The sequence below is a fragment of the Diorhabda carinulata genome, chromosome 4, assembly GCF_026250575.1.
Source record: "Diorhabda carinulata isolate Delta chromosome 4, icDioCari1.1, whole genome shotgun sequence".
Taxonomy (NCBI): domain Eukaryota; kingdom Metazoa; phylum Arthropoda; class Insecta; order Coleoptera; family Chrysomelidae; genus Diorhabda; species Diorhabda carinulata.
This window is the reverse complement of record NC_079463.1, coordinates 2,889,253-2,906,828: the sequence shown is the minus strand read 5'-3', so window position 1 is coordinate 2,906,828 and position 17,576 is coordinate 2,889,253. Positions and strand designations below refer to the sequence as shown.

At 28.7% G+C, this 17,576-nt stretch overlaps 1 protein-coding gene across 4 annotated transcripts in view; it reads left to right on the top strand.

The window, feature by feature from the left end:
• The window catches only part of LOC130893309 (uncharacterized), a 106,422-nt gene that overhangs the window by 28,788 nt on the left and 60,058 nt on the right, over positions 1–17,576 (top strand). The window contains exon 1 of one of the 4 annotated variants that reach the window (XM_057799302.1): positions 1,288–1,656. The exons of 2 other annotated variants lie outside the window; for them this stretch is intronic. In XM_057799302.1, the coding sequence (XP_057655285.1) occupies positions 1,649–1,656 (8 nt within the window). In that variant the 5' untranslated portion in view covers positions 1,288–1,648. Of the gene's footprint in view, positions 1–1,287; positions 1,657–17,576 lie in introns of those variants that run through there. One more of the 4 variants, XM_057799301.1, reaches the window with a different exon arrangement.

Below are 17,576 nucleotides of genomic sequence, written 5' to 3'. Positions count from 1 at the left end.
CCGTATTATACATGCGCCTATAACAAAAAATACCTCAGCAAAAAATCGAGATTATACTGCAGAAACCATTTGCCTATTACATATACAAGACTGAAATGTTTGTTGAAGTTATAGTTAATAAACAAAGTTTGAAGAAATTCAAATCAAACAGAGATTATAAATAAAGCAGTCTAGGCAAAAACCTAGGGTTATAAAGGACAGTTTACTACTAAAGATGTTGAAACACAACGCTTACCTTTATTATAAGATATTATATCGAATTTGTTGCTTATTTGTTCAGGTGTCCATGCTTCATGGATCAAAGAATTATTATTAGACGTCCCATCTTCTAGTAATGCGCTGTATTGTTGATCAATAATAAATTGTTTATCCATTTCGTAAGTTCCCATACCATCAATCTATAAAATATCTCGATAAACATTCTTATTAAAGGGTATTCCGTATTATTCAAATCATTAACATGCCAGTGGATACTCGTGATAACATTTATTTCAACGCATTCAATTAACTTTGTAGTGGATGAACGAAAATTCATTTTAATTTTCCCGCTCGATTTAGACGAGTGCGCATCCAAATGCCAACGGACGCCATGGAGCCTCCATTTTGATCTGTGTATAAGTTACAGCGTTGTCAAGTGTATGTGTTGAAAGTATTTTCTCCTAGAAAGGGGATTATGCATCAAACGCTGTTGGGTTTGTTGTTACAGAGATATCCAGATACCCAACGCACTATTCGTTTTTTACCCCATCCGTCTAGGGCGCCCTCTAGGCGCGCTGTCTCGTTATTTAATAGCCAGACCACGTATTCGTATTCATTACATTTTCTTCGTCCGTACTTACTTAACCCCAAATGTTTCCAAATTTTCAATTATCTTCATCCTTCTTTGGTAGATTTCTGTTAGAATTTTACTTTCAAAATTAATTTTTCCCTAATTTAATAATAAAATCTCGATTTTATGGTAGAGCATTTCGGAATACCCTGTAGATTACGAGAATGTTACGAAAGTGTATAATACCTTTGGGGTTTTGAGTAAATGGCTACGGTAGCGTTCTAATATCAGCGCCTTTCCCCAGAAGATAAAAAAGATAAAATACCTTCCAGATTGATCAGTTCCAGATAATCAGCAACCAAATTCAAAAATAAAAACTCAATTAGATTATCCGATAAAACTTTAATTTATAAGCTTTGTGTAAAAGATTCCGAAACGTAGGCATGCGCTGTTACCGCAAGCACACAGGTAAGGGTAGGTGTGTAAGTATGTATGTATGAGCGACTAGAGTGGGGAACGATCCGTTTGGTTCCACGGCCGCCAGCATTGTGTTATCACCGTTTATGCTGGAACGTGTACGCTACATCGTACTTTTTGTACGCTCTATCAGATCATCAACTGTTTCTCTCGAGCTTTTCCAAGTGACCGAGTTGATCGGACGCTGCTTTTAAATGTTGAAGTTGCGTCTTTTGGTGAGTTTTTCGTTTTGTAAAAAAGCGCGCTCAGGCGTCGCCATTCGACGGTTAGTTTAAAAGTGCGAAGCGCAATTTACCGGACGTGTTTTTCTGTGTGCTTTTCTTTTGTTGGCGACTTTTTAGGATGTGCTTGGGTGATGCTGCCACTGGCACCACTCGCCCTTGATCTACTGGATGCAACCTTATGTGTAAGTGAGTATTTTTTTTCATAATAATCAATTAACCTTAAATAAACTAACTAGTTATTTATTTTTTTCGGTTTGATATATTTTTAAAAAATGCAAATTATTAAAAAAAAAAAAATTAATCACAAAAGAAAAATATATATTCATTTGTTAATATGTTTTCTTTTATTTTTAATTATCTATTGCAAGTTTATAAATTCATAATGGACATACACCAGAAAAAATTTTTTCCATTAAGTTACTTATTCCATTTCATTAAATATGTAATAATTGAAAGAAGTTGAAATTCAAATTTTTTATCAAAATTTTAGTACTTGTTTTGTATTTCAATAATAAATCGACATACATTAAATTTACATGCAGATATTAGTAAATACGTAACTTTAAAAAAAATTAAAACGAATTTTTAATAAATAAATTTATGAATTTCTAATTTCTTAGACATTTTGATTTATTAATACTTCGAAATGTTCTTGATTTTAGATCTCTTCTGTTTTAAAATTAGTTTTTTCGACGTTACGACTTTTCAAATTTTATCTTTCTTCCAAAAATTATTGAAAAAAACTAATTTTAAAACAGAAGAGACCTAAAATCAAGAACATTCAGATGCGTTAATAAATTTATCATTGATATATAATCATATATAACTACAAATAATTTAATCGATTACTGATACATATTTGAGATGTGAAAACTAAGGAAAAATTAATTTTTCTTATTAGATCAAAATTCTATTTTGATTTTATTCTTATTCATGATGATGGCGATCTATGATCTCAAGAGACTTAATACGAAACGTCAATATTTATTTACCTTTTAAAAATGATTAAAAAAACTAATTTTGAGATCTAAAATCAAGAACATTACGAAACGTTATTATATATAACTATAATTAGAATTTTCTTGCTTTATTTTCCTTCGACTAAATGAAATCGAAATAAAGAATACCGTTCTGGAAATGTTTGGAAAACTGAAATTATCGTTTTTTCAATTTTTACAAGTTATTATATTTCTTTCAAGATCATATTTCATCGTTTTCTATATAAATGTCAAGAAAATTGTTTTTGTAATGTAAGGAAATAAAAACGACTATTTGATATCTTATTTTCTACGAGTAAGTGTCGAGAAAGTGAATAAAAACAAATATAAAAAAAATATGAATAACCTAATTTTCACTGTTTGTACTTTTTAGTATCATTTTTTCAAGAGTATATAAATGATTTTGAAAATAGAAATAGTGTTTTAGACACATAAAATTCAATAAAAAGTGTATTTAGAAAGCGACGACATACTTTTTCCAAACGTCGTAAACAACAACGCTGACATCAGTTTCCAAAGAACTGAATTTATCCACCTCCTTAACAGTCTATTATGTCTTTTTTGAATCGCATCTACAACATGCCCTTCCCTTCCGTGCTAAGTGTGATGCGACTCAATTTGAGTCAATCTTCAAACTACAAAAAAGAGCTGTTAGATATTTACTCGAACTAAACTGCAGGGACTTCTTTAAAAGATTAAAAATTCTGACTCTTCCTTCCTTATTCATCTTTGAATCTTTTTGCCTAAGTCGTAAGCACGCTCCTCAACGTTCAGAATCAGTTAAGGGCTCAATATTTTACAATGCAAAAAAATGCACAATCACTTGCCAATTGAAATGAAATCTATATCATCTTCCGCAATAATTTGAGGTTATATACTGGAAAGTGCTTTCTATTCAATTCCGGACATGCTGTATACTGGTTTAAGTTTTGCTATGGATTTATTTACTAATTAATACTTACTACTATTACCTATAATTTTGTTACTCATTGTGGTTTTATTCTGTGTATTGAAATTTCATTTTATTTGTATCTTTAATTATATTTATGTTTGTTTTTTAGTTTTTACAAGCTTTTATCTACAAATTGTAACAATTTTTTGACAATAAAGCATTTCTCTCTTTTTATTGTGAGTTTTTTAGTGAGGCAATTGTCATTGAAGATGAAAATTAAATCAATGCCCTCAATTATTAAAAAAAAAACACAATTTGCACATTGCTTGCTTATTATAAAAATGTTTTTCTCACTGAATATTCATTAACTAATTTACTCTAATTTTATAATAGAAGCAAGCGGCAAGAAATTTTAAATTCCACGTTTTCGACCGTGTTTACCTCTTAACCGTTACTTTATGGCGGTAAATTTAAATAAGCTTCATACTTATGGTAATACAAGTTAAAAAATATTTAATTCAATTGAATAAACGACAGATATAAGTTTAGAAAACACACTTTCAGTATCAACCTTATCTATTGTTAGGGATAAATTGAATTTAAACTATAACTGTATAATTTAAATCTTTAGATAAAAAAAAATCTTTATTACCGCTTTAAATCATTTTCTCAACGACGATATCGGAACAATTCATTTATATACGTTTATCATTTACAAAATCGAAGCGATGCACATTTTTTTTTAACATTTTGATCCAACAAGTTGTTCTATTTATTGATTATGTCAGTTTAATGCATTGAGAATGATATTTTCGAGATTTTGGGTAAACTAGTTAACTTAAGGGTACCTTTAATACCTATTAAGTATGGGATGATTGAGATTAGTTGATTGGAAGTATGCTAAATTTCAAATTATTCATATTCAAAGTAGAACTACCAGGGCCGCCAAATAATAATGAAATGTTTGGTCGCATTGAGACATCAAAACATCAAACATTTAGAGAAAATGTTGCCCAATTTCCTTTAATAGCTTCTTTCCATTAAGGAAATTGTCCTGATGGAATCTCTCACTTTGTTAGTCACAACCAGCACCCAAATTTGCCAGACGGAAATCTGGTATATGTATTATTGTAATTTGCCAAAAATTTCTAGACAATCTTTTCCTGTTCATTTAGTTTTTCTTCAAATTTTGTTATCAGGCCGCGCTGGTAACAGAATACCACCAGGGTTCACTTAAGGTTGAATTTTAACTTTTTCATAGCCTGGATTGAGCCTATGAATAATTGCGGTTCTTTAGAAGTTGACAGTTAATAACTAACTTCAAATATCTTACCGTGTTAACTCAGAACAAGCTCCAGAGTACATTTTTTTCTGATTGATTTGGAGGCTTTGGCATTAGGCAGATCGGCACTTACTAAAATGGATTTAATTGCCGAAGACTCGAGTTTAAATACTAGATAGTACGTTTGGATTTGGTTCTTATGCCTTTTGTTTGCGTCGAACAAAAATAACAAGCAATTAAATGATCCGTTGATTCAGTCCAGTAGATGTCATATATCTGGAAGTTAATTCTCCACAAACAATTCTCCAAACTGTTGGGGTTGTTAGAACAGTGTTGTGGCAAGTTAACTAAGTGATGTATAAAATGTAAGTGAATTGGATGCAAAAGTAATTCGGTCGTTTAAATGCCAAGAATATGTAGATATCACAATAAAACTGGATGTGATTGAAACAAATTTATTATATATTTTTAATGATAGTACATGAAGATGAATAAAAATTACCACAAAGTGACGGAAACAGTGGTATTTACAAGCTAGATTCGACTACTGGTTATGTTTGCTAAAAAAAAATAAATTGGAAATATGTAATCCAAAATATGAAATGTTTCTCATGGCTTTTTATAAATTTGAATCAAGCAACTATATTTTACAAGTTACCTGAGCTTTTCGTAGAATCTGAACAAGAAAATTTGTGTCGTATATTTAATTTGCTGTTAACCTCGTGGTGACACTCACAGTTTTTCTACGATTAATTTGCAGAACAGTTTATTGAATATTTGAAATATTGCAATAAATGCATATGTTACTATTGTCAGCGTCAACAATAAATATATATTTCTATAATTATTATAAACATTTGATTTGTAAACTGAAATCTATCACGTAGGCACTCGATTTTTGTCTCAATTTTAAACGTCAAGGTTAAATATGAAATGTGACATTCAATTCCCCATATTGTAGCCAGTTCTGATCTTGTTATGAAGGATATCTTCTCGAAGCTGTTATATTTAATTCAGTTCCATTATCCTAGCTCGTGTTCCTTCATCTTCTGCTATAGTACTACAGGATGCCGCGAGGCTTGACCTTACTACCCAATTTGTTAACGTCTGCTTCCTTTTTCCAATTGCGTATCTTTAGAAGACTAATTGCGTCTTCTTTCTGCCACCATTTCCGAGGGCTTCTAATCGGCCTACGACCTTCAAAATTAGAATCTAGTACTTTTCTCGACATGTTTTGTCCATACTATCGCAATATCTGTACTTTGATAAATTTTGAGTTCTTTCGTAAGTTTCGTAATAAAATAAAGAAAATATTTGACATATCAATTCCAATATAGTTTGATTTAGATGAGGTTTGCTAAATTTTCAAGTTTTGCATTAGTATGAATCACCAACCGCAAAACAATAAAACCTTTTCAGAATCTTGATGTTTTAGAATCATTGCAAAGAAGGATACAATGAAGCTCAACGTCTTTAAAGCTTTCTTCCACTTGATTTGCTAGCACTGGGAGTGACTTTAGACCTGGTCAAAAACGAAGAACGAACTTCTGATCGGTTTTAACCTTCATACAAGGAGGAATACGTTAATAACAAATACGAAATGCATTTTTAATTCGTTATAGTTTTTAAATAAGCTCAAATTATTTATTGTTTACGTATGGAACGTTACGAAATGGTTTGGAGAAGGATTAATTTCAAGGCTCGTCTGGCATTTGTTCTAGTACATAGAGAGTGGAATATAGTTCAAAAACACTCAATAGGCATCTTGTAGGTATTGAGAATTCTCATTGCGACACATTTTCAAATTTTCAAATAACAATTCTAGTTTATAAATAAGAGATTTCGTATTTCAAAGTTTCGGTAGCAATTTTAAACATCAAAAAAAGATTTCGAAATTGTTTCTTACACAAATATTAATTGATTTCTCATTATTAATGACATGTTTATCATAATCGTATCATTTTAATTACTTTGTACGATTTCCTCTTTAAAATACGATTCGTAAATAATTGAAACAAACCAGATTCTACAAGAACAAGTCTATTAATCCCAGTATTTAGATTCTCCAAAGATATATCAATAAAATATGACTGCAAAATAATTTTTCAGTTAATACGATCATTAAAAGTCTTATGTGCTTTTAAAGCATCCATTGATTTTCAATTAAGGGATATAATTTACGTATAAACTTTTACTAAAAACTAGTATTCTGATAGAAAATTACGAAAATACCGAGGTACTCAAGATAGCTAATTTGGATTTGTATTGGTTCTATTTAAGAATTCAAAATAATGTCAAGGTGTTGTTTAAAAGTGACAAATGTCAATTGTGTAATGTATATATTATGAAATATATATCAGTTTATAATTATTACAATTTAAAAATGTTGATAGTTGGACGGAATTTTATTTTTTCTCGAAATTATAAACATTTTGAATCATTTGTTTCCTGTTATTTCGAGCAATACATTTTTATATCATCACGTAACAATAAGATTAAAGTTTCTCAATAATATGAATCCAATTTGGAACATATTTTTCGAAGAAACAATAATTTTTTCCACAAAAAGATTAGGATAAGATAGATTTTCAAACTTTTTCGCATCATCATCATCAAATATTTCTTTAGAAATAAGTTTTGTGGAGACATTTCTATACATAAATTTCATCTTCTAAATTGACTAATATCGTTTAATTTTTAGTTTTATTCGTTAATTTTCCTCACAAAAAGATTAGAATAAGATAGATTTTCAAACTTTTTCGCATCATCATCATCAAATATTTCTTTAGAAATAAGTTTTGTGAAGACATTTCTATACATAAATTTCATCTTCTAAATTGACTAATATCGTTTAATTTTTAGTTTTATTCGTTAATTTTCCTCACAAAAAGATTAGAATAAGATAGATTTTCAAACTTTTTCGCATCATCATCATCAAATATTTCTTTAGAAATAAGTTTTGTGGAGACATTTCTATACATAAATTTCATCTTCTAAATTGACTAATATCGTTTAATTTTTAGTTTTATTCGTTAATTTTCCTCAAAAAAAGATTAGAATAAGATAGATTTTCAAACTTTTTCGCATCATCATCATCAAATATTTCTTTAGAAATAAGTTTTGTGAAGACATATCTATACATAAACTTCATCTTCTAAATTGACTAATATCGTTTAATTTTTAGTTTTATTCGTTAATTTTCCTCACAAAAAGATTAGAATAAGATAGATTTTCAAACTTTTTCGCATCATCATCATCAAATATTTCTTTAGAAATAAGTTTTGTGGAGACATATCTATACATAAACTTCATCTTCTAAATTGACTAATATCGTTTAATTTTTAGTTTTATTCGTTAATTTTCCTCACAAAAAGATTAGAATAAGATAGATTTTCAAACTTTTTCGCATCATCATCATCAAATATTTCTTTAGAAATAAGTTTTGTGGAGACATTTCTATACATAAATTTCATCTTCTAAATTGACTAATATCGTTTAATTTTTAGTTTTATTCGTTAATTTTCCTCACAAAAAGATTAGGATAAGATAGATTTTCAAACTTTTTCGCATCATCATCATCAAATATTTCTTTAGAAATAAGTTTTGTGGAGACATTTCTATACATAAATTTCATCTTCTAAATTGACTAATATCGTTTAATTTTTAGTTTTATTCGTTAATTTTCCTCACAAAAAGATTAGGATAAGATAGATTTTCAAACTTTTTCGCATCATCATCATCAAATATTTCTTTAGAAATAAGTTTTGTGGAGACATTTCTATACATAAATTTCATCTTCTAAATTGACTAATATCGTTTAATTTTTAGTTTTATTCGTTAATTTTCCTCACAAAAAGATTAGGATAAGATAGATTTTCAAACTTTTTCGCATCATCATCATCAAATATTTCTTTAGAAATAAGTTTTGTGGAGACATATCTATACATAAACTTCATCTTCTAAATTGACTAATATCGTTTAATTTTTAGTTTTATTCGTTAATTTTCCTCACAAAAAGATTAGAATAAGATAGATTTTCAAACTTTTTCGCATCATCATCATCAAATATTTCTTTAGAAATAAGTTTTGTGAAGACATATCTATACATAAACTTCATCTTCTAAATTGACTAATATCGTTTAATTTTTAGTTTTATTCGTTAATTTTCCTCACAAAAAGATTAGAATAAGATAGATTTTCAAACTTTTTCGCATCATCATCATCAAATATTTCTTTAGAAATAAGTTTTGTGAAGACATATCTATACATAAACTTCATCTTCTAAATTGACTAATATCGTTTAATTTTTAGTTTTATTCGTTAATTTTCCTCAAAAAAAGATTAGAATAAGATAGATTTTCAAACTTTTTCGCATCATCATCATCAAATATTTCTTTAGAAATAAGTTTTGTGAAGACATATCTATACATAAACTTCATCTTCTAAATTGACTAATATCGTTTAATTTTTAGTTTTATTCGTTAATTTTCCTCACAAAAAGATTAGAATAAGATAGATTTTCAAACTTTTTCGCATCATCATCATCAAATATTTCTTTAGAAATAAGTTTTGTGGAGACATATCTATACATAAACTTCATCTTCTAAATTGACTAATATCGTTTAATTTTTAGTTTTATTCGTTAATTTTCCTCACAAAAAGATTAGAATAAGATAGATTTTCAAACTTTTTCGCATCATCATCATCAAATATTTCTTTAGAAATAAGTTTTGTGGAGACATTTCTATACATAAATTTCATCTTCTAAATTGACTAATATCGTTTAATTTTTAGTTTTATTCGTTAATTTTCCTCACAAAAAGATTAGAATAAGATAGATTTTCAAACTTTTTCGCATCATCATCATCAAATATTTCTTTAGAAATAAGTTTTGTGAAGACATTTCTATACATAAACTTCATCTTCTAAATTGACTAATATCGTTTAATTTTTAGTTTTATTCGTTAATTTTCCGCACAAAAAGATTAGAATAAGATAGATTTTCAAACTTTTTCGCATCATCATCATCAAATATTTCTTTAGAAATAAGTTTTGTGGAGACATATCTATACATAAACTTCATCTTCTAAATTGACTAATATCGTTTAATTTTTAGTTTTATTCGTTAATTTTCCTCACAAAAAGATTAGAATAAGATAGATTTTCAAACTTTTTCGCATCATCATCATCAAATATTTCTTTAGAAATAAGTTTTGTGAAGACATTTCTATACATAAACTTCATCTTCTAAATTGACTAATATCGTTTAATTTTTAGTTTTATTCGTTAATTTTCCTCACAAAAAGATTAGAATAAGATAGATTTTCAAACTTTTTCGCATCATCATCATCAAATATTTCTTTAGAAATAAGTTTTGTGGAGACATATCTATACATAAACTTCATCTTCTAAATTGACTAATATCGTTTAATTTTTAGTTTTATTCGTTAATTTTCCTCACAAAAAGATTAGAATAAGATAGATTTTCAAACTTTTTCGCATCATCATCATCAAATATTTCTTTAGAAATAAGTTTTGTGGAGACATTTCTATACATAAATTTCATCTTCTAAATTGACTAATATCGTTTAATTTTTAGTTTTATTCGTTAATTTTCCTCACAAAAAGATTAGAATAAGATAGATTTTCAAACTTTTTCGCATCATCATCATCAAATATTTCTTTAGAAATAAGTTTTGTGGAGACATATCTATACATAAACTTCATCTTCTAAATTGACTAATATCGTTTAATTTTTAGTTTTATTCGTTAATTTTCCTCACAAAAAGATTAGAATAAGATAGATTTTCAAACTTTTTCGCATCATCATCATCAAATATTTCTTTAGAAATAAGTTTTGTGAAGACATATCTATACATAAACTTCATCTTCTAAATTGACTAATATCGTTTAATTTTTAGTTTTATTCGTTAATTTTCCTCACAAAAAGATTAGAATAAGATAGATTTTCAAACTTTTTCGCATCATCATCATCAAATATTTCTTTAGAAATAAGTTTTGTGGAGACATATCTATACATAAACTTCATCTTCTAAATTGACTAATATCGTTTAATTTTTAGTTTTATTCGTGAATGAAACTTTATATTATGAATCAATGATCTCCCTCTACTAATTTTATGCAAAGCCAGCTTCAAAATACCATTTGCTCCACGATGTATACTGCAATTAACAGATCATTCCGCCCTAGAAAAGAGGGTTGGAGCTTTCCTACCTACTGATTGTTTGCTACTATTCAACTCGGGAATTCCTACTAGTATGCAAATTATTTTTAAGGAATATCTAACCCTCACCCTTTTATTTGGAGGAAACAAAACAGTGACGGCGTCTAAAGCTATTTTTAAAAAATAAAAATGAGATCAAATTATCAATAAAATTACAGTTTGGCAAATGACTTTCGAGAAACGTTCGAGAAGCACGAAATTAAGAAGTATTCGGATGCGCTTGGTGAATTAGTACGGTAAATAATCAAAGTACTAAACTCTGTACCCCAGAATAAAATATATATTCCCACGCAGAGCTCTTCACTATCTAACAGACACAATAGAACTGGACAATAGTGGTAAAGTATAACTGCTCGAGGGACCGTACTAATCCCCACTACCGTCTACCGTGGCATTTCATTCCTGTATTTGCCAAAGAAAATCATTAGGACAGACAGACCCACATCTATTGGTTACTGTCATCAATTTATTATTGGTCTTCGTGATTTTATCTAATTGAATAACTTTGTAGTGAGATCGTTCATGTTTTGCTTATAAAGACAAATGTCAGAACACATCAATTTATAGTATTCTTTCATGAAAGCTTTTGTATAATCTGGAGGATGACTGAAATATGGTTGTTGTTTTTATTATTTCTTTCACGCGCGTCTTTTCAAAACTTACGTAACAAAAAAAGTTTTTAGAGATAACAAACTAAACGGAACAATAGGTGAGATTAAATAGAGTACTTGGTATATAAAACGAACTTTATCTTAGTGGCAACAGTTGTTGATTACGGAAACAGAATTTACTACGCAAAATATGGAGAATATCATATTTTGTAGAAATATACGTGAACCACTTGATGAACTGGAACTTCAGACTGACTGTACAAATAGGATTAAGCAACAACTGATATGTAAATTCCATTAGTACTTGTTTTTAAGTGACAGAAAGATCAAATTTTTAGATTAATACATCAACAATAATATATAATTGAGAGGAAACCACGTGAAAAAATTTATATATAGCAACAATCAGATAGTTACTTGGAATATCTATGATGAGAATTTACGTTCAATTCGAGTTTTAAAGAAAGGAAAAATATTTTTATCTATAAATTATTATCGTCTCATTTTTAACGGAATAGAGATAGAGGCAACAAGCAACATAGGAAGCTCAATTATGTTGGCTATCTACGTTTTTGAAAATGTTATTGATTATTTTTGTCAAACACCTGAAATCTATCACATAAATTTGACGGTTTGACGATACGTTTTTCTCTTATTTCTTGTATCATAAAAATGCCATGAAAATATAATTGTAAATGTTATTAATTTTAACGTAAACAAGGTATTATTTTAGTTATTGTCCAATAAAGAAACTTTCTTAATTGGTAAATCAATACAGCTTTAGTAATATTATGTTAAAAGTATCTTAAGATATACAAACGTGGATGGATTTATATTTATCAAATTACCAAACTTGAAGATGTAAACTATAAAAACTATAGTCCAACTGAAAAAGTCGTTGAACATATTTTTGGCTTTTAATTGTACTTTCTAATCAGTATTACTTCTTGGAACGCTGTTTACAATGCATTACTATGCATTTTAAGAAAAGTGCAATAAATTTTGCTTCATTATCGGTACAAATGATTGATGATTTTTGGGAAATAATACGGCATGATAGATATTCAATTAGGTCCATATTGATATTAACGAAACATCATTTTATTAATAAGAATAATTGTTTTTTTACTAGCTGATTCGATTGGATTTATTTATGTCGTTCGGTTCAAAATAAACTGAGAACTTCATCTTTGGAACAATTTCTAACTGGAGATATTTTCAAATTATTCCTTATTATTATGAATTTTTCAAAGGTTTTGTCCAAATTCAATCAGTTATAATGGCCTTCGTGAGATTAATATGATATCAAGAGGTTTAGAAAACACAAAAGTTTTTTAGTTCATCTTCGAAGAATGAAACTTTATAGTCTTTTGTGTAAAAAGCAGGTAATTGGTCAATAATCCTGTGCATTTAAGGACATTAATAAATGAGGTTTCGACAGATAGTCGAAAGCATTATCAGATGAAAACTTAAGGTGAATTTTTAATATCAGTTTTAATTAGATAATAAAAAAGACTACCACAAAAAAGGGATTTCAAGATAAGGAAATTAAGTGAATGTTATACAATTCTTTTTAGAGTTTCATTTTTCATTATTTATATCTGAAAGTTGTACAAGAATTCGTATTTGATTTCCATATTAATTTATTAGTTGATAATTTGATCGTAAAAATTAATTTCGTATAACTGTATTAACGCCAATAATTTTTGAAGGTTTGAAAATATCAAAGATATAAATTTGTTTGCTTTTTCATTTAGCAATTCAATTATGAGAAATTTTGGTTACGTAAATTGAAGTCGAACCAAAAGGTCATCGACAGTTATAAAATAATACTCGTCAATATGGCAAATACAACAACTAAAACTGCCTTCCAAACAATTTTTTATTGTTAATAGTCTAGTATATGAGTAGAAAATAAGAGATTTACAAATATTTGTTCATTACGAATAGATTGATTCCTAAGGAACCTTTACGAGGATGCTCCCAGAAGTACCTGGCCTGACCTAGAGATGACGGTTGTTTGGAAATCATCAATAGCGAACGTTTTCAGTAAATTTGTAAACATGGAATAACTTGGTCATCGTTATTTGGTACAATACTTTTATTTAAAAGGCCTTAACCAAACCAATATAAATACTGACCTTGATTCTACTCTGGGTCAGATTGGTCCTGTACGACCTGCAAAGACCAGCATCGTAGTGGTCAACCAAAATGAGGTGAAAACTCCAAAGATGTTGAAGAAAATCCACAAATTGGTACTGAATGATCGTCGATTGAAAGTACGTGAACCAGCAGACATAGTAGGCATTTCAAAAAGTGCGATACGTCGCTTATTTACTGATGAGTGTCGCGTTTGTTCACAATGGAACAAAAACAGCGTCGAGAAGATGTTTTCTTCTATTATTTGGTAATGTTTCACAGAAATAAAACCATTTCATAACCATGGATGAAACGTGGATCCATCACTTCACACCCGAAGCAAAAGAACAATCAAGACAATTGATTGAAAAGGGAGAATCGGCTCCAAAGAAGGCAAAGACTGTTCCATCTGCAGGCAAAGTCATGGCGTCGGTTTCTGCGCCTGGGGTGATTTCAAATCAACGTCGAATATTATGAGAACTTATTCCAACGTTTGAGCCAAGAAACCAAGGACCCATTTGGCTAATAAAAAAGTGTTATTTCATCAAGCATCAGCTCAATGACCAAAATCGTTTTTGCGACTTCGCACTTGTATTTGAAGCACTTAATTGCTACCTTATGAAGAGAATGAAGTCAAATGATTAGCTAAAATATACTATTTAGCTATTCCGCGTTATCAGTTACCATTTATCAGGTTGTATTATATTCATAGATCACGTAATCAACACTTTCTTCAAAGAATGCTTCTGTATTATACATGGATTATTATTTGTTGATCTTGATCCACAATACTTGAAATTCCTTATTCTGATATTGAACAGTTAATAGAGAAGTGATTAATTAAATGTACTGGAGAAATTTTTAGGAAAAAATTCAGTAAACGACCATTGAAAAAATCGTTTTTGCTCTGACAAAGCAACTTTTTGTATGGAAGAATTTAGGAAATACATTTTCCTCGCTAGTTTCTTTTATAATTCGCTAGAACAATTATTAAAATTTGCTAAAAAATTTAAAACGTTTCAAAATATATTTGAGGTTATGTAACAGATTATTCATAACCTCAAAACCTAAGAAAACATAACCTCGCCAGTATTTTGATAGTATTATTCATTTAATAAGATTTTTGAAGCGCCAGAAGTTGTTTATTTCGAAGAATGTACGAAATACATTCTTGGTTTTATTTATTTATTGAATATATTTTTATGTTATGGACAAGAAAGAAAATTTAGAATACTGTAGTGTTGTGAAAACATCAGAGTATCTATTTTTTTCAATTTTATTATAATTATAAAGATCCAGTTTGTAAGATTTGATTGTTGAATTTACAACTCTCCATTTTCAATGTATTTTCACTTGTTTTTTTTTTGATTTACTTCAAATTTAAGATAATCACCCACAGAGTGTATAAAATCTGAATTATTATTGATCACTTCTAGTAACGTTCAAAGTTTCAACCGAATTTTTTCTGCAATACGCAACTGGTAATTTTAATACTGTAAAAATCAATTAAGAAATTCCACAGCAACTTATTTCAGTCATTTTTATTTATATAATGAATTTGTTTGTGCATAACCAGAAAATTGTCTATGAATTTTGTATGTTTAATGCAAATCGACAAAACAGTGGAATTTCCATGTTTTCATAATTAAATTTCTAAATATTCAACAACGGATGTAATCGTCGTGATTTTTCTCTAAATCTTATTCTAAAACCTCCTTTTTCATAAATATATTTTGTTATTTTGAACGTGTTTTTCTTCTAATTTTCATTCCTCTTTAGATCTAATTGTAAGTTTCAAAATTAATCATCTACAATCATATTTAAACATTGCTTCCAAAGATGATTTTTTCTACTTTTCTCTAAATCTAATGGTGAAGTATCATTCTAAGTCTTTTTTTACACTAGAACTTGTAAATCATGCATTAAAAAAAAGACAGAAAAAATAATTATGTGAAAATGTTGGTGCTAGAATGATTGGTGGAATTGATTCAGTTCCTTCGGTGTTTTGGCTTTTTTTGGTTGATTGCAAAAGCACTCGTACTGTCGTAGTAACAATCTAGTACGCAAAACGAATATGATTTAAGATTTAAGATCACAAAACGGCACATTTAATATTTGTAAAAACAAATGTTATCGTTATAATGATTCAATTTTGATTGTTCTCTTAGTAATTGACAAAAGTATTGAAAAAAAAACTGAAATGGGAACGTTATGTAACAAAATTATTTGTTTTTTCATAAAAGTTTTATTATTTGCGTTTCGATAACCAAGTTATCGTCTTCAGTTTGCCATACATTTTGAGTTATATTATATGTAAATGATCCACTATTATTTATACTCATATTTACTTTGATATATTCCAACTATTATAATTAAATTAATCACTTTAGTTGATTTTAGTTTAGTAGTGTTAAAAATTGAGAATTTATTTACAAATATGTGATCTTTATCTACCAAAAGAACGCCTATGGACTTGCATGCGAATGGAGGTTGGCGAACGCGTGCTAAGCTCGAATTTACATAAATCGCGATGTGATTGAAAAGGGTTGCCGTTTCTTTGGTTATCAATTTGTCTACTCTTAAAAGTTTTATATCGTTATCATTAAGCATTGTGTTATTACATTAATTGTATTTAAATTAATTGTTCGAATAACGTATCATATTCATTAAACTAAATATACGAGGTATATCCGTTTAGTTGTGTAAAACGGATACAGAAAAAATATTTATTGTACAAAAATCTAGAACTATTAAACTTATTTTCTACATAGCTTTAGATACTTCTCTTTTTTGGTCTTTACACGGAACTTCCCGGCTCTTTGATCTAGTAAAACAAGCACTGAAAGTGGTACTTTGTTGGATGAGTCTGAAAATTGCGAGACGAGGCGTACACAACATTTTTTAGACGACTCATAAGATCCAAAACTTTTTCAATTACACTGAGGAAAGAAAATAAATAATAGAGAATTATAAACATTTTATTTATTGAACAATATAATGTACTAAATGATATTTGCAATTTCAATAATAATTTATTAATTATTTACAAAAAGTATTGTTGATTGTATCTACAGGACGATTATTAATATTTATTGGATTGGATGCAGAGGACAAATATGTTTGTGTTTGTGTCTTCTATAGAATTTATTGATTGATTCGTATTTGTGGTGGAAGAAAGTATTATGTTAGCAATTTTAATCTTGTCTGTTATCGAGTCATCCATATAAACTTTAAGGTTATACAAAATCTTCGAAGTGAAACTGTCAACTGTCAACATTGAAGTTATCTACTTCAGAACGTTCCGAAAGTGTTTTGCAGTACGGAACTGTCACTTTCACTACATGGAACACTCAAAACGCAACATTCGCTATGTAAATGAATACAGAACGACAACTTTCAGATTGCGTCGTTTGAAAAATTAATTTTTTCTGATTAAATCCTCGAGTGTATTCTACTAGTTTCAAAATTCACTTTTTGGTGCTGTGATTCTTCAGTATCACTCTCTCTGCGATTTTAGTATGGCCCTTACCAAACTTATTGATCTGTAGTTTTGAGGAAAAATTCGATCTTTTCTGGGTTTTCTTATCATGATTTCGATGGAAAGTGCTTCGTTCTTAGCATGCCTTTTATAATGTTCAGTCCTCGTCCAGGTTTAGGCAAACAACAAGATAAGGTGCACGGAAAATTGAAATATTGAGAAAATATAAACAAATATATTTTCTTCTGTCATGTCTGAAAAATCTATATCTTCGTCGAGATGTCCATTCATTGTAAGCTGACTTCCATCTTGATTATCTCGGCATTGATTATCTTTCCTCTATAAAACTTTCGATATGTTGCGGGTCTAATTCGTTTATCTTTTCGACAGGGTTTTTTGTTCTTTGATTTTTTCCCATATGAAATATTTCAGATCTTCGCTTATGTTTCAAATCTGCCGTAT